General features: G+C 39.6%; 2 protein-coding genes across 3 annotated transcripts in view; both read left to right on the top strand.

The window, feature by feature from the left end:
- The window catches only part of SNX6 (sorting nexin 6), a 32150-nt gene extending 22458 nt beyond the window's left edge, over positions 1-9692 (top strand). For both annotated transcript variants that reach the window (XM_080978958.1, XM_080978957.1), the window contains exons 9-14: positions 907-982; positions 5350-5389; positions 5564-5650; positions 6546-6705; positions 7522-7607; positions 9011-9692. In XM_080978958.1, coding sequence (XP_080835084.1) covers positions 907-982; positions 5350-5389; positions 5564-5650; positions 6546-6705; positions 7522-7607; positions 9011-9064 — 503 coding nt within the window. In that variant the 3' untranslated portion in view covers positions 9065-9692. The remainder of the gene's footprint in view (positions 1-906; positions 983-5349; positions 5390-5563; positions 5651-6545; positions 6706-7521; positions 7608-9010) is intronic.
- Positions 9693-11911: 2219 nt separating this feature from the next.
- On the top strand, positions 11912-22818 carry EAPP (E2F associated phosphoprotein). Its single transcript, XM_080979272.1, has 6 exons — positions 11912-12052; positions 13921-14102; positions 15109-15207; positions 18450-18573; positions 20727-20849; positions 22185-22818. The coding sequence occupies exons 1-6, from the start codon at positions 11979-11981 to the stop codon at positions 22459-22461; spliced, it is 879 nt and encodes a 292-aa protein (XP_080835398.1). The 5' UTR covers positions 11912-11978; the 3' UTR covers positions 22462-22818.
- The last annotated feature ends 678 nt before the right edge of the window (positions 22819-23496 follow it).

Raw genomic sequence — 23496 nt, forward strand, 5'->3', positions numbered from 1 at the left:
AAGAAACCTGGTTTTGGACCTTGGTATAAATGATGCAAAATTGCATAAATCTGTTTATAGGTTGCATATTGATAGGAGTGTTCTAGCGTTCTAGAATATTTGTGCAAGCAAAAGAATATTTGGGATAACAGAGAAATATTAATGACTTAGTGATGAGATAAATAGATAGGAATTAAGACCAGATGTTGAAGGATATGGACAGAAGTCTGTTCCCTCTTATCTTTTTGCCACTTCCCCCACCCCTGCACTGCAGAGTTTCCACACACACATTCCTAAGCCATAGTTTGTTTAGTTTAACTGCGGTTTGTTTGACTTTCCAAATGCACCCGAACCATGATTTGAAGCAGGCTGATGACACTTGGCTTGCGCTAATCATGGTTTATTATGCATCATGAGCCAACATTAGGCAAAACAAGCCACGGTTACCTTTCACATCTGCAAGACTGATCTTTGTTTGTTCAACCAAACCCATAGTTAAAACAAACCATGACTTGTTGCATGTGAATGAGGCCAGGCTGCAGTTTCCCTCAAATCCACGCATTTGGGAGTTCCAGAAACTCTTGGGCTTTAAAATGGATCACTCCTGTTTATTGGGTAACTTTTAAACAGCTTTATTAAATTAATTAAGGTAGGATTTCCAGGATTCAAAAGGGTATGATTAACGCCTACAATCAAATTTCATTCTAGAAGTGGTTTGCAAATGTGTGATTTGCAAATATGGCAAAGCTTAAGCAATACGACATTTATTTAGTTCCACGTCTACTACTGTATACAGTATTGATTTGCAGACTTGGGTCCTGCAAATACTGGAAAGTAAGCTGGAGTATAGTACATTGTCTGATGTTAATGTGTTTTGGAATCCTTTTGTGGCATAATGAAACAATTGGAGTGCTTTTTCTTTTCCAGATGTTGCAGATGACTGCAATAGAATTGGCTCTTCATTGTATACATTGGGAACACAAGATTCCACAGATATATGCAAGTAAGTGTTTTTGAAAAATGATGAAACATGGACTCTGAACAGGATTTTGTAAAGTTATGTCTACCTAATATTAGTGGTACTTAATTCTTGTTTTTGAAAGATGGCATCTGGTTGCTTTGTTTCCTGAACACACAGTGTTTTACCTCCTTTAATGTGGTGACTGTTGGGAATAGAAATAACTTTTTAATGTAGCAGGGAATTGTGGCAGGATCTTACTGTGTTTGCTTTCCTCAGAATAACAACTTAAAAGAATCATCTCAATAGTGCAGCTGAGGTCAGAGGCATTTGAGAGAAATGAAGGTAGTGATGTTAAATTCTCAAGAATAATCTTTTGGAGAATATTCTTGAGAATATTCTCGATTAATGAGAATATTAGAGAATTTTCATTTAAAATAGCAGAATATTCATTTTAATGCATTGAAAATGATATAATTTTAATGCATTGAGAATGATATAATTAGTTAATATACATGTTTATTCATGGGTAAATTTGTTCAGATGGCAACCAAAAACTGTACAGATACTTTTATTCAATGGGGGCAGTGCAGTCAATTCACATTCTTTGATTTTTTGCACCAAACTTGAAATTGAAAATTTAAATCAAATTTAAATCAAGGCCACCTCACATGCTGTTACACATAATTGTATAGGCCTAGGTACTTTAAGTGTATAAAGCATTAAAGCTACTTTCTGTAAAAAAAAAATCACACTGTATGGCCAAAAATGTTTTCTTAATTGAATATAAGTTCACTAGTAAATTACCCTTCCTTCATTTCATGATTCTGGTACTTTTCTGGGCAGATTGTTGAGACAGGCATCTTGAGCTCCTACAGTGGTTTGTAGTTTTATCAAAGTGGTATCTCTAAGATTTCAATCTGTTTGTGCATTTGTGTGTAGCTGCTCCTGCTCCTTGTCATAAAACTGTAGTGTAACTTGGTCCTCAACCTGAGAGCCACATTTTCTGGTACCGTATGTCAAGAGATCTTTGTCTAATTCTGTACTTTCATTCTGGCCTGAATAAGTGGTTAGATATGCTTCCCAAAGGCAGGTAGTAGGCATAATAACCCTGGCTGTTTTAAGCCAAAATGCAACTCCCTTTGCCCCTGTCAAAACAGAATTAGGCTAATAACCAGGTAATTCACTGTGAATTTGGCAGCTAGCAGCATAGATGAGTCCATTCATCATCCCCACCCTTTTCCAGAATGCACACATATATTTAGAAGAGTGCAAAAAACCCTTTTCCTCCAGTTCTCTAGGGCCTACATGCTCCAAGTGAGATAGCTGAGCTATGTGACTTTCCCCCCATGGTTTTGATTCTAAAGAGGACTTGTTACTTTGTTTGACCTCAAATTCCAGGAATGCTAAGCCTGCAAATTCTGTTTAATTTTCCAAGTGCAGTAAATGACAGCAGAAAAACTGTAAAAACTGCTGAGATACAAAGACCTAAAAAATGCAAGTTTAACAAATATTTGCAAGCTGCAGAAGCCTTGTAACATTGCTACCATAAGTTGTCTTAGTTTTCTGACTTTTGACCCTGACTTGTTTTAAGTCTGTCTAGTAACCCTGAAAAAGGCTGTTGTCCCCTGTCCTATCTTGTTTAGACTAGTGTTTATTTGTAAAGCTGAAAGGAGCTAACCACTTCATTAAAAAACCAGTAATATTTTCCTAGTATTGCCTTGGCCTGCGTAGATTATGTGGAGCTTGACATTTATTAACTTTACAGTGCTTGGGACTAAGAAGATTATATGCCCTGCATGCAAAGTGCTCTGATGTTTGGGTGGCATTTTGGGATATGCCTAAATATTTGACTTTTTACTTGAGCCTTTTATCTGGTCACACAAATGGAGGAATGGAGAGGCAGAAGCTGAGACAGTCTCTTGTTCCATTCGCCTAGCCCTTTGGACCAGACTGCCCTTGCCTAATATCTTTCTGACTATAGAGAGGGATTTGTGGGCAGGACTTGACTGCAAGATCAAGAACTGTGCTGGTAATGTTGTAATTATTATTGCTATCTTACTGTGATACTGTTGGAAACTTTAATAAAAAGCAATACTTCTGCAAGTGTAGGACTTGAAATTATATTTACTTTTATTTAGCTTTTTCTGACAGAAATCCATTCAAAGCAGCTTACAGGAGAAATAAAAGAAAAAAACCAGAATGAATATATACAACAGTAAACACTAACTGCCACATTGGCCTAAATTAGTGTTTTAAGTGACCACTCAATAACTGGTCTGTGTTGTCATTGACTTGAAATTTCTTACCCAATAATATTTAGAAAAGAGCAATGGATTTAAAAATTGAACCCAAACTGCAGATATGTTGGCTTCAAAATAAACAGCTGTTTGCTGTATTGTCCATATTAGGAAGGTACTTTTGAGAGTCACTTAGTAATTTTTTGGATACAGCTTTAGCTCAGTAACATTATAATGGCCCGTTTCCCTGTTCTGAGAGTGACTGTTAGCAACAATGAGTAGGATACGCTTTCTGAGTGGGAACCATGATTTGGGTATACTATACAGGGAAGAGCAGATCCATTGGAAAAGCTGGAGCTGCAACCTCTTCTCCTAGCTATCACATCTACAGTCTATTAGGACTACAAGTCTTGCTGCTGAATGTTATGTCAGCACTGACATATTTTCTGTCCAGGATTTGATTCTGAATGGGGGTGAAGTTAGTATTTTCCAGTTGTGTCTGTTTGCATTTTGAGTGTAGCAGACTTGATGGGTGAGCGGGCACAGAGTTTCTATGGTATCCTATCCAGCAGTCTTCCAGTTTGATGTACCTAGTGCTGGATTTTTGAGATGTGATAAAGATGGTTAGATGTACTGTCCATTTCACTGCTTAAGTCTCCCTATGTGAGGTCTTGGAAGTGGTGTTGAAAACCCCAGGCTTCAGTATATATGCTAGGCCCACCTTCTCTGGTACAGCTTTGAAGGTCAGTGTCTCCAGCAAGCATGACCTTGTCTTGGATAGAATCTGGATTTGCACATTTGTTGGGTCATACCCTTTCTCTCTTGTTTAGTATTAGGCCGGAAGGTGATCTGTAGATATCATATTGCAGCTATGATTCGTTTTTCAGTTGAGCTTTAAATATTTTAGATTGCTTTTTTTAAGTAACTGTGCCCATTGGTCGACTTGGAAAGGCAGTGGGGCGGGGAAATTACTATCTGCATCTAACCTGTACCATCATGATTATAACTGTAATGAGTAGCAATAAAAACATGTGCAAAATAACTTTTACAACTGCCTGCAAACAAAGGAGATGAGCTCTGTTTTTCTGCTTGAGGTTGATTTTTTCCCCTACTGTGATGATAATTCATTGAAAATGTTACTGAAATAAGCTTAGCAGGAGTCTTAAGTTTTTTTAAAAAGAGTATAGATTGTCTTCAACTACGTACTACACAGAGTAGACCGATTGAAATTAATGAACCTAGATTAGCCATGTTCCTTAATTTAAGAGGGTCTTCCCTAAGTAGGACTAGCACTGAATACCACTGTATATAGCTAACAATTTCCCTTTCCCTTTCCAATCTCCTTCAACTTACCTGGGTTATACCTCTTGCAAGATTACAGCTCTCTTGTACATTTTAGTCTAGTCTGCCATTTATTAACTGCACTTTCAGTAAGAAAGAAATCTAGTGGTACCTCGAGTTACAAACACCTCAGGTTACAAACGCTTCAGGTTACAAACTCTGCTAACCTGGAAGGGTTACCTTGAGTTGAGAACTTTGCCCCAGAATAAGAAGGAAATCATGTGCCAGCGGCGCAGTGGCAGCAAGAGGCCCCATTAGCGAAAGCACGCCTCTAGTTAAGAACAGTTTCAGGTTAAGAACAGACCTCCGGAACAAATTAAGTTTGTAACTAGAGGTATTTGATTTAGTACCATTGAAAAAGTCTGAGCATCTTGTTGGTTACAAAGAGCATATGGGTAAAAATACATTCCTTTTAAACTGTTCACCCTTGTCCAAAGTAGCCACCATTCTAAGTAAAAATGTTCATTTATCGGTATCTGTTTTTGACACTTTAATAAGAAGTATTTAATGGAATTCATAGTTCCAAGGCTATGCAAGCAGATATGCCCCGAAGAAGCTGGTAAATTGGAAGAGTCACAAGCATGTGGTGCCTCTGTCATGAGAAAGTGATGCCTCCTATCTCTGTAGTGCAAGGGTGAGGAACCTTTCTGGCAAGCAGTTCTTTCTCCCCTCCCCTTTATTCGAGGTACCAAGACTGTTTTTGTGTGTGATTGGTTTTGCTGCTCATCAGGCAAAATCCCACCTGCATGGAACAAATAGTCAAGCTAGAAATAATATTTTTAGTGCACAGATATGGACTATACCCATTCACAATTCACTTTCCATTCACAGATTTTTCCTGAAAGTATCAGAGTTGTTTGACAAAACAAGGGTATGTATTATGAAGGATTGTAATATTTCAACTGGATTGGTTTTCTGTTCCTCTGTTTTCCATACTGTCTGCCTTTGTTGTACTGTGTCCATAGCTGTGGTGCATTCTAAAATATAATCTTCTGATTATTATTTACATAAAGTATTGCTTCTGAAATATGTTTTTCTGGTGTAGAAAATAGAGGCACGAGTGTCTGCTGATGAAGACCTTAAACTTTCAGACCTTCTGAAATATTATCTGAGAGAATCACAAGCTGCAAAGGTGAATCTATATTTTTGCTGTTAGAAGTATGCTTTATTAAAAGGGCACCTTGGAGCACATCTAAAGAAAATGATCTAACTGGATGAGTGAACATTTTAAAGGATTTATATTGGATTTTTATCAGTCAGTAGCACAAGGTCGTAAAGTATTACTTGATACAGTAACAGATGAGTGGCCTAGCTGAAGGTAAGCAGGTCTGGGTCTGGTCAGTGCTTTGATGGGTAATTGCCTGTTGATCATCACATGTATGCTGCCTTGGAATGATAGAAGAAAGGAATGATATACAGTCAAACCTCAGATCCCAAGCACCTGTTTCGGAACGTTTCGGCTCCTGAATGCTGAAAACCCGGAAGCAAATGTTCTGATTTTCGAAAGTTTTTTGGAAGCCAAACATCCCACGCGGCTTCCGCTGAGTGCAGGAAACTCCTGCAACCAATCAGAAGCTGCAGTTCAGTTGTCAAATGTTTTGGAAGCCGAATGGGCTTCCAGAATGGATTACATTCGAGGGTCGAGGTTTGGCTGTAAATATAAGAAAGCAAATAAATAAAAATATTGCTAAAATTGGAATATGGGGTATGAATATCCTAAATTAATATCAGAGTAACTCAGTGAAAACTGAGAACGTTCACATGCTTTAACTAATGATCTCAAAAGAATATGTGTAATCCTTAATAGATTTTTACTCTAGCAATAATATATTTGGTACAAGAAGGTAGAACCACCAAAGCATTATTCCATTTTTTCCTATATGTTTGGATCCTCATACCCCCATGTGCACACACATGGGGTAATTAGTGTCTCTCATTCTTGCTGAAAAGCTAACCCAGAGGATTGTTGCCAGGAGGACAGGGAAGTGAAAATCTATAGATTTTATTACTTATTTTATTCGTTGCAGGACCTTCTGTATAGAAGATCTAGGTCATTAGTGGATTATGAAAATGCTAACAAGGCTCTGGACAAAGCAAGAGCGAAGAACAAAGATGTGCTACAAGCTGAAACTACTCAGCAAATTTGCTGTCAGAAATTTGAAAAAATATCTGAATCAGCAAAACAAGGTATTTGAACATTCTTGGAACGTGGTAGTTTTTAAATTTATATATACAGTGGTGCCTTGCAAGACGAAATTAATCCGTTCCGCGAGTCTCTTCGTCTTGCGTTTTTTTCGTCTTGCGAAGCACGGCTATTAGCAGCTTAGCGACTATTAGCGGCTTAGCGGCTATTAGCGGCTATTAACGGCTTAGCGGCTTTAAGAAAAAGGAAACAAACTCACAAGAACTCGCAAGACGTTTTCGTCTTGCGAAGCAAGCCCATAGGGAAATTCGTCTTGCGGAACGACTCAAAAAACGCAAAACCCTTTCGTCTAGCGAGTTTTTCGTCTTGCGAGGCATTCGTCTTGCGGGGCACCACTGTACTTAAAATAGCTTATTTTATCATTTCAGATATAAATTAATTAGAACTCATTTTGATTTTATTAAAAATCCCTTTGTAAAACTACACCAACAAACAGAAAAACTGCTGTATTTTGAAAGTTAGCTTTGTGCTATTTCCTATATCAAAATGCAAAGGCTGGTTGCATAGAATTGGGTAAATATGTGAAAGTTTCTGAATCTGATGAAGACTACTCATGTATGAGCAGTATGATCCACTAGCTATGCCAGTTCACATGACCTGGATATTTAATACTGCTAGACTGACATCTCTGCCCATAGATACACATAGCATTTAATGGATTGAATCCTTAAATCCAACAGCAGCTCTGAATTTAAAACAAAGTGAGACTCCAAAGAGTTACACGTGCTTAGGTCTAGGTAGGATTGTCTTATCCACTTCTATATTGTATTAATAGAATACCAAACTTTTATTTCCTGCAGAACTTATAGACTTTAAAACTAGAAGAGTTGCTGCATTCCGGAAGAATCTAGTAGAACTGGCAGAATTGGAACTAAAGCATGCTAAGGTGGTAATATTTTTCCTTCTAGCTTAATTACTTACACTTAATGGCAGAATTTAACAGAATAGATACTCCACCAAAAAAAATAAAAGTGGGAAAGTAACATAGTTTTTTTGAAACATTTAGGACGGCACCCTGAATTAGAAAGGCAGTTATTCTGATGGGCCTTAAGAGGCAGCAAGTTAAACTGAAATTAATGGAGGTATTGGAGCACTAGTTCCACTTTGCATCTGTATCCACAGTTTTTTCTGATGGGGAAAACCTGAGTGCTGTGTTCTCTTTTAGAAGTCTTTTCTACTTGGCCTTTCAGCCCCCACCATTTAAAAATAAAAAGAAGGGAGCTGAAATTTTTGAGGTGCTGCTTTCTGCCCTCATACAAAAGTTGTGAGCCACCTCAGAGATTCTGGCCAAAAAGTGAGAGATGCCTCTAATTAAAAAAAAACACACCCACTTCTGCATAATAATGTAATAGCAAGAGAGAGCTCACCTACGTTTAAGGATCATGTTACTTAAGTTGAGTTACTGGTTGGTGTTACTTGGTTCTGATATGCTAGTGAGGGGGCATCATCACCCCAAAAAGGGAGAGGCCCCAAGATTACGTTTGAAAGTAGCAACTTTCAAATGCTCACACATTTTGAACAGTGACCTTTCTCATGGGCAAAGGCTAATAGTTATTAGGCAAATTATGCTTGCATACTTGACATTCTTATTCCGCTTCAAAAAAATAAAAAGTGTGTTCTTTGAATCAGTTGTAACTGTAGGGGAAGATTCTGTCTTCCTGTTAATAAGGTTTTTGTGTTCATGATTTAAAATTGATCTTAACATGGTGCAGCATAAAATATTGCACTTGGAATGGGAAATCCAGATACCCCAGCAATGTGGAGAAATGTCTGGGGTGTTCTGAGACCGGGTTCCAGCCGGGGTAGTGACAATGTAACTCTGGCGTGATCTATTGCGGCACCCATTGTGTGCACTAATGAAGATACAGAATGAATGGAGTGATTACAAGCTGCTCCCCTGAGGAAAAATGGCCTTTGTCTGTGCTCCTATTGAACACGTTTATGTCAGTGATAGACATTGATGAAAATGAATATCCAGAACATCTGCAAAATCTCAGCGTTCCATATAAAAGAAACTTGAGAACTGCTTACATAAGAATGCTTACCCTGTCAGTTAACCTATTATCAGCCTTCCCCACTAAAGCTTTGGGCTACAAATCCCATCACTCCCAGCCAGCATGGCCAATGGACAAGGATGATGGGAGTTCTGGTCCAGAACATCTGGAAGGCAACACATTAGGAAAGGCTAACCTATATGTATTTGCAGCTTCACTTAATATATACATTTTGAACTATAGAAGACGGAGGAAAGGCAGTAACTTCTGTTTTGTGCTCTTTTTCTTACTACAGGGTAACTTACAGCTGTTGCAGAGCTGTCTGTCAGTGTTAAATGGAGATACATAAACCTGAATCTGTCCTCCCATTAATAAGGGCTGCCTTCCACTGGAGTTTACTTCCTGACTCTGAATTGACATTTACAACTTGCTGGAGAAATTGATTGACAAAGGACACATAAACAAGCTCCCCCTCTGCCCAAAAGCCCACCAGAATAATTCCAGATCATATGAAGCAACAGCATACTTGTTGTTATACACAAATATTTACACATTAATTTAATCATTGTATGTTCATATTGTTCAGAAAACCAAATTCTGGGTCTTTTTTCTTTTGTGAAAGTAGCCAATAGAATTATGTTCATGTTAAAGCTAGTATTAAATATTGCTGCCACTCTTACTACCTTTGTAACTTCTGAAGTTGAGGATTTGAAACAATTGGTTTTCAAATGGATAAAATATTGCCACTAGGTGTTTGAATATTGTTGCTATAAGCATTGTCTTGGTTATTCCACATAATGTTATCAAGCATCTTAACTTTTTTCAAATAACAAACATTTCCTAGAAATTTTGGAGCAAACTTTATGTAATCTTTATAATAGGACTTCAAAAGAAAGCAAATGCATTAGTATGTTTGCCTTAACTTGTAGACTAATCCCAATTATTGTAAAATAAACTGTGAAATCAGTGATTTTTTTTCCTAAAATTTTGTAGTCATTGTCTTGTAAATTTACAATTTTCTTCACTTCATACTCAGGTGTTAATTTTGTCGGTTCCCTCCTAAATACCATAAAATATAACAAGCACACACGGAACCCCTATTTGAGTTTCTCCATTCTTTATGGAAAGAGCAGCTCTGCATGAACAAAAGAAGGAATGTTTGAAACTTCTTCCACTGAAATGAATAAGCAAGTTTGTAGAATTTCAGTGACCGATACTGTTTCATACATGATTACTGTTTTGTAGGAATACAGGCTACAGCTGCAACCTGACACTTACTTTCCATTGAGGACTTCCTTACAGTATAGCTCTGTAAGGCTTAGATTTCAGCTTGAAAATGAAGAGTTGTGTATCAAAAGCTGTGTGAAAACTTCAGCTTGGATTTTGATTGTGATTGCCAGGCCTAGATTTTGAATCTATTGTAAATTTCTAAAGGGGTGAACAGGAAGATTTTGTTGCTGTTAACCAAATCCTGTTTCCCTCATTGCTGCAGCAGTGATGGGAAAAGTCCATTCAAGGCAAAATTCACCCTTCTGTAAGGATTCTTAAAAGTACCGGAGCCCTTTCATTCTACCTAAATGAAGGCTAAAGCCAAAAAAGCATTTCCACAAGTTGCATGGTGCAGAAGGAGGAGGTTATGTGTCTCCTCTGAAGACAGAAGCTTGAATATCCTGGCACCCCACGTATCATAGCCTGCTAACATCCACCCTCTGGTGAAGGCACATGCCCCAGAACAGAGCACATTCTTTCCATGCAAGAATATTCTAGCTTCAATTCCTGCCATTTTTAGTTAGAAGGATTAGGACAGGCTTCCTCAGCCTCAGCCCTCCAGATGTTTTGAGACTACAATTCCCATCATCCCTGACCACTGGTCCTGCTAGCTAGGGATCATGGGAGTTGTAGGCCAAAAACATCTGGAGGGCCAAGGTTGAGGAAGCCTGGATTAGGAAGTGATATGGAAACTCTGCCCAAGATTCTGAAGAACTCCTGCCAGTCAGAATAAACTATAATTGGTATAAGACAGCTGCATGTTTTCTGGCTGAGGCCTAGAACTTTTAAGCAGCAGCAAAGAATTCCCTGTCTCAATCTTCTGTGAACAAAATAATAAAAAATCAATATTATACTGTGTCTTCCTTATTATTTTGCAATACTAAAAGCGAAACCTTGGAACTTGCACCTGGTATCACATTAGTGACCAGTGCAGTTCCCTCAGCAGAGCTATTATAGGATGTGAATGGGGTACCTCTGTCAACAACCTAACTGATGCATCTTGTGGGTTGAGCCCAAGAGAAGCCCCACATAGAGTTCATTGCAGTAATCCAGTGCTGAGATTACCAATGTCAACACCATGGTGGCCAAGCAGTCTCAGTCTAGGAACAGCCATAACTCTTACCAACCAAAGCTCATAAAAGGCAGTCCTAGACACTGAGGCCTGTGTTTCAAGTTACTAATATGGGTCCAGGAGCATCCCCATCCTCCATTACATATATATTCCTTCAGAGGGAATGCAACCCTATCCAGAAGAGGCAACTCACCTGTCTCTCAGACTGAACTATCTCGAGATGAAAATGAAATCAAGGAAGCATTCAAAAGAGGGACCGTTGTAGTAATGAGGGACATAAACTACCTTCACACAGACCAGCTACATATGTATTCTAGTCATGACAATGAGATAAAATTGATAGACACCCAAAGTCACTGTGCCCTAGAACAGCTGGTGTTGGAACCAACCAGAGGGGCAGCAACCCTTGATTTAATATTGAGTGGTGCTCAGTGGTGCTTATCTCCAAACGATGCATCTGTCAAGAAATGAACGTGGGGATCCTATCCCATAAAGCACGGGAGAAGATACTGCGCTTGGAGAGGAAAAACTGAGCTTGCTGCAATCCTCTCTTCTATCAAACGATGGAAGTTCACAGCAGTCCCGTCCACTTTTACATTGGTAGCCACAGGAGCGGGGAAAGCCGATTCCTTAGCCTTCGAAGAGCCAGCGTGTGGAACTTGTCGTGGATAGATGAATTCTGCCGACAGCACGTGTCAGGCGACGATCACCCTTTGAGCAGATCGGGGGGCACAAAACGGGACGCCTGAACGCCCAGTGCTGCTGATCGGGTCCCCCTGGAACGCTCGCTGTAAGCGGTGTAGGAGGTCGGACGAAGAACCAGCGCCAAGCTTGCCGGAACCGGAAGGGACGGGGAAAGCATTTCCTGATGGACCGAGGTGGCAGGAAGCGGGTAGGGATCGCTTGTTAGGAAGGGGCCGCCATGAGCCGACTGCGGGAGGAGGATGACCCTTATGTGATCGAGGAGCCGAGCGACGAGGAGCCGGCGCAGAGCAGGTCTAGATATATATATATCTAGAGGCGGGTTCTCCTTTTCCGCTCTGTGTTTGCGGGGGTGGGGATTAGTGTGGACGTAAATAGACGTGTGAAGGGGTGGGGGGGGGGTGGAGTTTCCTCCTGCTCTCTCCGTACGTTAATATGGATAATATCTCTGAAATCGCTCAGAAAGAAATGGTCGGGACGTTCTATCCTCACCTGGGTTTTGGTTTGGTAAAACTCCCCTCCGCTTGAGATCTCCAAATATTTCTTTATGGTTCTATTTTTTAAAAAATTGAAACGGCGGCTTCAAGTTTCAGGAATCGCCCCTCGGTGTTATTTTGGGGAAATCGGCACGCTATTCTTTCCTTCTGTTATAACCAGTGCTTTTTTTCTTAAAAAAATTGTTTAGGGGTACTCTCATTTTCCTACTCATATTGAAATACTGCCCCTCAATGAGGCCAAACTTAGATTCACAAAATGTTTAGGCCGTATGCGTACCCTTGCGTCCCCCCAGAAAAAAAGCACTGGTTGTAACAGTTATCAGGGTCAGCTTTGTATTCACTTAAATAAAGATTACTGTTTATTAAATTTACAAAAATGAGTAGGTAGAGTCTGGGTATTATTAAATTTACATGTACACACACACATTTCTGCAATGACTTCCATGTTCTGTTTCCCCCTGTAGAAATAGCGAAACATGGGTGTTTCCATGGCTCCATAACTATTATTTTTCCATTTAGTAGCCATTTAACCTAGACTGTGAGCGAATGCACTGTGTGGAGCTTTTATCCCTTAATAAGAGGAGGGGTGTGTGCTTCTCAGCTGCTAGGTGAAGCAACTTAAAATAGAGCTGAGACTATGGAATCAGGTGGGTACCTGACATACAAGCAACCTTTACAGTGCTGTAAAATGTATCTGGGGATGCAGCTAACCTAGATGGGTAGGCAGGCTGAGGTGCCAGACACCAGATTCTAGACCACATCTAGACAGATAGATAGGAAAGTGTAAAGGAGATCTACTGTGTGCTCAGGAGCACTTTGTCTTAGGTCCTAAAAGATTATTTTGTGTGTGTTGGGAGGAAGGCAACTGAACAAACTCAGAGGTGGAGGTGATGAGATTATTGCAGACAAACAGGAACAACAACTTTGATGACTTTAATTGGCAAGGTCTAGTACAGACATAGGCAGACTCGGCCCTCCAGATGTTTTGGGACTACAGTTCCCATCATCCCTGACCACTGGTCCTGTTAGCTAGGGATCATGGGAGTTGTAGTCCCAAAACATCTGGAGGGCCGAGTTTGCCTATGCCTGGTCTAGTACCTTAGCCTTATTTACTTTCCTAATAATAAACCAGATGCCACATTTGGCCACTGATATTAATGAGCTTAAAAACACAACTCTATGCTGGGTTGTAGTTTGTTGTTAATATACAAAGCAATTTACCTGTATCACACTCCCTGTTTACCTTCATCAATCTGCTGGAGCCTGTCTTCACATGCAGGGGAAGGCCCTAACTTACTGAGAGTTTGAGATTGGTTACCCGCACTTGGTTTAGCCAGCCAATTGAAGCCATTCCTGAAGTGTGGCTGCTGTTGCATGCTGACAGCTTCTAGGAGGCACAGGTGAGAGCTGAGTGCAGGGTGGAGGACCAAAGGTGTCCCCCACCAGATGTACCCCCCCAACACTCCAGTTGTCACTGTGTACAGTATATAGTACACACACCTAACTTTCTTGCTGTAGAGTTAATATCAGTAAATTTCTTCAATTCTAAGTTTTTTTAAAAAAAATTTCTCAGTATTTAAAAAGAACCCTGCTTTTGTTGTGTCTGTAATAGACTTGCTACATTTATCTTGCAATGACAGTCTTCAATGTTTTATCACCCTTTAGCTCGGAGGATGAAGTAGATGTGCTCTTGCATGGCACCCCTGATCAGAAGCGCAAACTAATAAGGGAATGTCTAACCGGAGAAAGTGAATCTTCAAGTGAAGATGAATTCCAAAAGGAAATGGAAGCGGAACTGGACTCCACCATGAAAAATATAGAGGGCAAGTGGAAATCGCAGCTAACAGGTAAATCTCTAAACTGTGGGAAAATATGAACTTGCTGATAGCTCTCTTCCTGCACATCTTATGCTGGACTGTTGTCAATTTTGTGCTGCTGCTTCAGTTCACTCCCCTCCCCCTTTAGAGTCTTTACAGCCAAATCCATCCCATTCAGGCTACATTCTCCAGCCTGGTGCCCTCCATATGTTTTGCACTACAATTCCCACTATCCCTTACCATTGACCATGCTGGCTAAGGGCTGATGGGAGTTGTAGTCCAAAGACCTGGAGGCGGACAACAGGTTGGAGAAGGTTGCCTAACAGCACTTAATTCAGGATGTGTGAGGTGCTTCTGATGAGAAACAAGGGAGAGATAAAGCACCTCATGCCTAGTTTCAAAGAGGAGGGTTTTCTCATTTTGAGTGAGGTATAAAGAAGTTTAAGGGACGTGGGTGGCGCTGTGGGTTAAACCACAGAGCCTAGGACTTGCTGATCAGAAGACTGGCGGTTCAAATCCCCGCGACGGGGTGAGCTCCCGTTGCTCAGTCCCAGCTCCTGCCCACCTAGCAGTTCAAAAGCACATCAAAGTGCAAGTAGATAAATAGGTACCGCTCCGGCGGGAAGGTAAACGGTGTTTCCGTGCACTTCTCTGGTTCGCCAGAAGGGGCTTAGTCATGGTGGCCACATGACCCGGAAGCTGTACACCAGCTCCCTCGGCCAATAAAGTGAGATGAGCGCCGCAACCCCAGAGTTGGGCATGACTGGACCTAATGGTCAGGGGTCCCTTTACCTTTACCTTTAGAAAGAAGTTTAACCTGTGTAGTCAGAGTCTCATTGGAGTGCAGTGGCTAATATCGGAATGCGAGCTATAAATTTCTGCTCATCTCTGAAGCAGAACTGCAGGGCTCTTGTATGCAAGGAATTTACTCCCAGGTAAGTGTGTGCAGGCCTGCACCCTAAGAGAAAACATAGATCTCTTTCTGTAAAGTGATCTCATGTTAACCACGTATTTTGTGTTACATTTTGTGACTCAGGCAGTACGTCTAACGCTGGACAGTCTGGAACAGGTTCCCCTGCAAAGTACTACGATGATATTTATTTTGATTCTGATTCAGAGGATGAAGACAAAGTAGGTAAATAACTGGTTATTTACTGCAATTATTATTGCTTCCTGCATCAAAATTCACTTCTGCTTTTGGTGTATTTCCCTTATCCACAAGACTTCCAATGAATGAGCTCTCAAAAGGTAATAATATGCTGAAGCTTTGACTTGTTTGTAACGTACCGTATTTTTCCATGTATAAGACTAGGTCCCCCCCCCCCAAAAAAATAATGTCAAAAATTAGGGGGCATCTTATACATGGGGCCATCTCCCCCCACTTTCTTAAATCTGAGTACCCAAAAATAGGGGTCATCTTATACATGGGGGTGTCCTATAGATGGAAAAATACGGTATATTTTTAATTGTTGGCAGAAGCATTTAACTGTCAGCGCCTGTCTTACCTGCACAGGGAATATTCCATATTCATTCTCTGAAGTTGCTACCACAGAGAAAGAAGCAATCTCAACCTTCGAACTGACGTTGGCTTTTTACGCATACTGTCGCAAAACGTAGCAATGTAGTTTACTGTTGTTATATTAAGACTGTTACCCATGCTACAGCATGCTTCAAGACTAAATTTCATTTATTTGTAATTAGAAATAAATATTTCACAATATATAATTACATGTTGTTTTTGTGATTAATCACTATGCTTTAATCACGTTCAATTTGTAACAATGAAAATACATCCTGCATATCAGATATTTACATTATGATTCATAATAGTAGCAAAATTATAGTTATGAAGTAGCAATGAAAATAATTTTATGGTTGGGGGTCACCACAATATGAGGAACTGTATTAAAGGGTCATGGCATTAGGAAGGTTGAGAACCACTGCCTTAAATAGATCTTCAGGCAAATGAAGGAATTCCTCCTGCTGTAGTAAACTAACTGTACATGAAGCTACTAAATAAGCTAATGCCTTGCATCACGGATGCTATTTGGTGTCAAGGCAGCTGACCTTGTGATTGAGACTACTAAATGCCTTCATTCTTCTAGAAAGATGAATGAATTTCCTGCATCCTCACACACCATGGTAAATGTCCTCCTTGAGTTCGCTTAGTCATTGGTCTCTGGAAATCAATTGTACTTTATCCCAAGTCACACAATCACCTCAGCTTAATAAGCAGAGATAAAGATGAGCTTTTTGTCCTGACACATGACCACTTTGCTCTTTCTCTTGTCGTACAGGCAATGAACCCAAGACACCTCTAATTAACATTTCCCAGTTAAAATAAAAAGGAAATCTAGTTAATTAGAGGCTTCTTGGGTTTATATCTCAAGAAGCAAAAGGGATTGTGTGTGTGGACAAAAGGCTTTTTCATACTTTGTCTTTTAAGGCCAATATATGATTATCTGACTACAGCTGGATAAGATAGTATATTTAGAAACGTAGAATGGGTTGTAATAAAACATTTATCTGCAATATTGCATTCATTGTTGCGGCAGGATTATTATTATTTTTAGATTCTTGACAAATGTCTCTACCAAATCTTTACATTCTACATAAATGGCATAATTTCAGAAGTATTCCACATTTCATAGAATTGTAGTATTGGAAGGGGCCATGAGGGGTCATCTAGCCCAACCACCTGCAACACAGGAATCTTTTACCCAGAGTGGGGCTCAAACCCATGACCTTGAGATTGAATCTCATGCTCTATGGACTGAATTAACTCCTGTGGTAATAAATGTGATAATAAAAAGAGATGCCCAGTATGGCCTATTTTGTGTTTTTAATTTTGTTGGAAGCTGCCCAGAGTGGCTGGAGCAACCCAGTCAGATTGGTGGCATATAAATGAGATAATAACAATAATTTTCCATTGCGCCAGTCTTTATGTTAAATGTGTCCTGGAAGGCAATCCTGAAACACCCTGTTCTCTGAATAGTTTATCTAAAGATTAACACAGTAGTCTTGTGTTGCACAGCAAACTTAATTAAAACCTATTGCCAAAAAGGATAACCAGTTTAGTTGTGTTTAACAAGGACACATCATTTCAGTTACAAATAAGTGAAGTAAAACTTTTAACTAGCAAACACAAACTTATATAAAATAAAAAATGGAACTAAGAAATAAAGGTATTGTGACAGTTTTAAAATACATTAGAATGCATTGGCTCAAAATAGTACAAATATGCATTAGAATGCATTGGCTCAAAATAGAATGCATTGACTCAAAATAGTACAAAATTAGAATGCATTGGCTCAAAATAGTACAAAAACTCCAGACTTCATTGCTTTGTTAGCACTAAAAGGAACTCAAGGAACTCAATTTCACTGTACACCACATTTTGCTTCCAGACAGGTATGCTTTCCCTGCCTTCCTTTCCTTTTAGTGTGGGTTTTGTGACCAAATTGTTGTGCTTATTTTGTTCAGGCTTTTGGAAAATTTACGGATCCTTTTACTCTTTAGATCAAGGTGTTTGAGCAGTAAGATTTGCTGCCGGTTTATATTGCACTTTTGCTGTCTGAAGCAGCAACCATAGATTCTTCCACTTTCATTTCAAGTAATGAACCAATCATTCTTTATTCCTCTTGTGTGTGAATTTTTTCTGGGCACAAGGTTAAGGGTAAACACATATTCGTAACAAACAAACGTTATAACTCTGGCGAAAAAACCTAAAACCTCTCAGCTTAATATTGGGAGTGTGCATACACACACATGGGTTCAGATGTACATCTTGTAACAGCTTCGGGCTTCATTCGCCCAACTCATGGCAGTGCCATTCACCTTACAGTGGTGCCTCGCAAGACGAAAAGAATCCGTTCCGCGAGTCTCTTCGTCTTGCGGTTTTTTGTCTTGCGAAGCAAGCCCATTAGCGGATTAGCGCTATTAGCGGCTTAGCGGGTTTAGCGGATCAGCTGATAAGCGGCTTAGCAGCTTAGCGGATCAGCTGATAAGCGGCTTAGTGGCTTAACGGATCAGCTGTTAAGCGGCTTAGCGGATCAGCTGTTAAGCGGCTTAGCGGATCAGCTGATAAGTGGCATAGCGGCTTGGGAAAAAGGGGGGGGGGAAGGAAAAAAACCCCGCAGGAACTCGCAAGACATTTTCGTCTTGCGAAGCAAGCCCATAGGAAATTCGTTTTGCGAAGCACCTCCAAAACGGAAAACCCTTTCGTCTAGCGGGTTTTCCGTCTTGCGAGGCATTCGTCTTGCGGGGCACCACTGTATTAGCATGCAACTTTTGCAAGTGAGGCGCATTACCAAATAGGCTTCTGAGTCATGTTCTTTGGGGTGTGTGTTCTAACTGTATCTGTGTGAACTTGAACAGTTGCTCCAGAAACCAGGAAAAAAAGGAAACATCAGCAGCGCCGAATTCCAACTAATGATGAGTTGTTCTATGACCCAGAAGAAGACAACAGAGACCAGGCGTGGGTGGACAGGAAGAGACGGGGGTAAGAAATTGAGCATTTAATTTGAGTCATGAGAATACTCGTGTTGTGGTCTTGCACTCAGGTTCTGCTTCTGGGCTTCCCATAGGCACCTGGTTGGCCACTGTGGGAACAGGATGTTGGACTAGATAGTAATAATAATAATTTATTATTTATACCCCACCCATCTGGCTGGGTTTCTCCAGAAACTCTGGGTGGCTTCCAACAGAACACTAAAATACAATAACCAATTAAACATTAAAAGCTTCCCTAAACAGGGCTGCCTTCAGATGTCTTCTAAAAGTCTGCTAGTTGTTTTGCTCTTTGACATCTGGTAGGAGGGCGTTCCATAGGGCGGGTGCCACTACCGAGAAGACCCTCTGCCTGGTTCCCTGTAACTTGGCTTCTCGCAGCGAGGGAACCGCCAGAAGGCCCTCAGAGCTGGACCTCAGTGTCCTCAGATAGGCCTTTGGTCTGATCCAGCAGGCTGCCTTTAACATTAACTCTACACATTCCTGATTTTCTGACATTGTTGCAGCTTTGTTTCTTATTATATGGATATCAAATGAGCCTCAATGCTCAGTTTCCCACCTGCACATTTCTCTAAAGTGAGTGGGAATTATCACATTCTGATACTATGTTGGGGGGAAAAATCATTTATTGACTGTTGTTACATTGTTTAGTAATTGAACAAATGGTACTCCTGCAAGGCACTCTATTATAAAATTCCACTCAAACATTTGATGGGATGGGATCATGAGGAACTTAAGACTTTTTAAAAAATAAATATTTTTATTGAAAATTTTCAACGTAGAATACAATAAAAGTCAAACTAATCTATTGGGAAAATAACATAAAATAATAAGAAAACAAAATAAAAAGAAAGATCAAGAGATAGAAAGGCAAGGGGTGGGATGAATACAAAAGTCCTCTATCACAATTACATCATATCCCTTCATCCATACAGAGAAAAGTAGACGCTCCCAGCTCTCACTCGGGAGCTTCTATTTCTTCTCCCAGCCTCCTGCTCTGGGAGACCCTTTCTACCCGCCTCTCAGGGCCCCTCAACTTCTAAAACCTGAAAATAAAAACAACTAAATTAAAAAAAAGAGAAGAGAAGAAGAAAGAGGGGCTTCCAATTCTCTTATCTGTTATATATATATATATATATATATATATATATATATATATATAACAATCATTCAAATTATTCAAAGCATACACTACAGAATAACATTAGCTACATCATATTATATAGCTACTTATCAATCTGCCAGACATGTATGGGGGATTTAAGTCTGATTAGTATTTACTTGCAGCTTGGTGGGAGCTTTTTCTTCTGGGTCCCTTCAAGTGTAAGCATCTGCTTTCCTTTTGACCAATCAAGAAACATGATCATGGGCTCTGCCTGTGTGGGCACCACCCAAGTCAGCACTTTTTTCATGGTGGTGTCTATATATGTTCCTGGAGTGATGTGGAGTTGCCCTGTACTTGGCATTAACATACCAGTTTGTCCCTGTGTGCGTGAAATAATTTGAAATATTATTATTATTTTCCCCCCTATTATGTTTTTTACTGTAATTTTACTGATGTTAGCCACCCTGAGCCTGGCTCTGGTTGGGGAGGGCGGGGTATAAATAAAATTTATTATTATTATATAAGCAATGTGGTTAAAATAGGGAGAGATACAGGTCTATAGGGATAATCCATGCAAGCTTTTAATTTGGGGGTTGTCATTTTGGATGCAGGATCTTGTAATCATGTGTCTAGGATTGACAACAAAAATGGACCTTATCAGCTATTACGTGGTAGTTTGAAGACCATAATGGTCTGACTATTTGAACACACTTTCTATAAACTTCAACTTCATTTAGATACCTATTCAGACAATTGGAGGGCATATACTGATCTGTTTGTCTAAATTAAGATGGATGTATTGATGTTTATCATAGTGAATATGAACTAGCAATTTTGTTTTTTCTTCTCCCCCTTTTGTGGTGGTTTTTAAAAAAAAATCAAAAAGAGGGGAAAATTTTTTTTTAATGTGTTGGGACTGAGAACATGCAGTACTTGCGACTGTCATGCTCCTGGCATGCAGTTTTGGTATACACCAGTTTCGGTAAAGATGCCTAACCAGTAAGAATGCTTCTCCTGACCTATAATATACTGTCTTGTAGGTATCATAGGTTAAGAAGTCTTCACTCACAACAGCCACAAGCCAAACTTCCTGCCATTCCCAGCAGTGACGCTGTTTTGAATTGTCCTGCATGCATGACCACACTGTGCCTTGACTGCCAGAGGTAATATTTCAGCCTTAAGAAACTTGTGATTAAGGTACAGCAATCACAGATGAGATAAGCTAGTGTTTGTTCATACATCAACCCTGTAATTTCAACTGACTCTGTCCGGTTTTCATGAACTTGCCTTTCATTAGCTAGGATGTTGGTCATAATATTGTCTTCATGTTTAAAGAGAGGTAAACTCAGGGCTGGATTTAGGTTTGATAAGGCCCTAAGCTACTGAAGGTAATGGGGCCCTTTATATGTCCATCTGTCCTTTGTTGCTGTTTTTTGTGTTGAATATATGCTATATGGTAATTTATGGACCTAATAGGTATCTAAAGCCATTTGCACATAACAAATAGGAGCCTACACAACACAAAACACTGTTGCTGTATGTAGGTTTTATTTTATTTGTTTTTTATCTTCTATTTTGGAAATGTACATCCAGGGGTTTTTTCCTTTAAATTTTTTGGGGGGCCCCAAGAGAGGGGGGCCCTACGTTATAGCTTGTTTAGTTTATATGTAAATCCGGCACTGGTTGTCAAACACTGGGGAAGAGGGAAAGGATTTCCCCCCCCTTGGAAATACATGTACAGTTTTTGTTCAGCAGATTTACCTTGTCTCGGCCAAACATTGATTTCCAGCATGAAGTGCTTCCTTTTTTGTGCTTCTGTTTTTAAATTTAATAATAAAAGCCAGCTTTAAACAGATTTCCGAATTTGAAAAAGCAACTTCATTCTATTGTAGCTATAACCAGATGTTGTTGGGACTCCAGTGCCCATCGGCCTCAGCCAGCCTGATCAGGGATGAGGGATGAATGGGAGTTGAAGTCCAACAATATTTGGATGCCCACAGGTTAGCCACTCCTGCAATAAGTAAAGCTAAGAGCTTTAATTTTGGCTTGTTGTTGCTAATTGGGACCAGATTAATTTGAGGCACTTTGGTTGGGATTTTTTTTGGGGGGGGTGAGGTAGAATAGGCCCATCCATTGCTAAATGTCACAGAGGTTATTCTGGAAAATCACCAGAAAACTATAGGGAGACAGTGACAAAATGGTTATTATTATGACACAAACTTTCAGTGGTAACAGTACGCTTCATCAGATAGAACAGTTTGTTGACTACTAAAGGCCATGTCAAATAAGCCAGATAGTTTTTAACAAGCTTCATACTCTTATCTTTTTTTGGCTATGCTATCATGGTTATTCTACTGGAATTCAGACATATCTATTTCATCTTTGTTTCTTAAATTTGCAGATCTCCTGGATTCAGGACATGTAGGGTTACCAATTTTGTAATATTTTTATCAGCAACAGATTATTGCATTCCCATTCCTTTTCTTCTTTTTTTTCAGGCACGAATCATACAGAACTCAGTACAGAGCAATGTTTGTCATGAATTGCACCGTTATCAAAGAAGAGATTCTGAAATACAAAGGTCCATTGAACAAAAAGACAAAGAGAGGGCACAAGAAAATTAAACAGAGTAGTGAATCCATTGCTAGTCAGGAAAAACAGGAAGAGGAGGAGATATATCATCCAGTAAAATGTACTGAATGTTCAACAGAAGTGGCTGTCTTAGATAAGGATGAAGTCTTTCATTTTTTCAATGTTCTAGCAAGCCACTGCTAAGATGCAGCATTTTGCATTGGGTTAAGTTTGCATAAAAATTCAAAAGCCAAGGACTGTTCTGTTTCATTTGTATCGTCTATTAATCTGATGTAAAAATTGTATCCTTGCCACACACCCTGTATTGGTAAAGCAAGTGAACTTTAGTTATGTATATAGTTCATGTTTTTAGAACAGTTTCTTATGTATATAAATATTTTTATCCTGCTATTTAGAATTAAAATGTTCTGATCTTGGGGGAATTTAGACCATAGTTTGTGGCATGGCTGCCTGATAATGTTGCTATAAGCATTACTGTAAGAGTTGAGCTTTAGTTTGTGTAAATCAGATATTGGTAGCACTAAACTCTGTTCAAGACTTGTTTTTTGTTTTCCATTCTTTATTCACCCCAATATTTTGGAAACCCTGTGTACTTGCTACAATTTCTTGCTATAATTTAAGGTTTGCCATCTTGTTCTCATAGCAAGACTGCCTTCTCTAACATCAAAAAGCTGAACACCTTCCTAAAAGCGGCATCCGTATATCAAGTAAAAACAATCACAGATGTGTTCTTGGTTTCTTACCTATCAAACTCTTGTCATTTAAGTCCTTTTCTATAGGCTGTGTAAAAACTATAATTTAAACACCTTTGAATGTGTTACAAAATGCAGACTAGTCGGTAGACTTTATTGCTGAAATGCTATTGTAAAAAAAAATATTGCAGCTTTCCCTGGAATATGTAGAAGCGATAGAAGTATTATCATCTTTTAGGTTCCAGGTGAAAACTTTTATTCTTGTCTGTATACTTCAGCTGTATGTTTATTTCGGCTGTGATTGAGTTAGTGCAGCCTCTTTTATTTATTTCATAAAATTTATACACTGTTTGATTGTAACAAGCCCTCAAAGTCTATTGACGGAATCAAGAAAAAATTACAATACTTTAAAACGTAACAAAAAGTGAAACTTGTAGTTGTTTAGTCGTGTCCGACTCTTCGTGACCCCATGGACCAGAGCACGCCAGGCACTCCTCTCTTCCACTGCCTCCTGCAGTTTGGTCAA

The sequence above is a fragment of the Podarcis pityusensis genome, assembly GCF_964106645.2.
Source record: "Podarcis pityusensis genome assembly, chromosome: 1".
NCBI classification, from domain to species: domain Eukaryota; kingdom Metazoa; phylum Chordata; class Lepidosauria; order Squamata; family Lacertidae; genus Podarcis; species Podarcis pityusensis.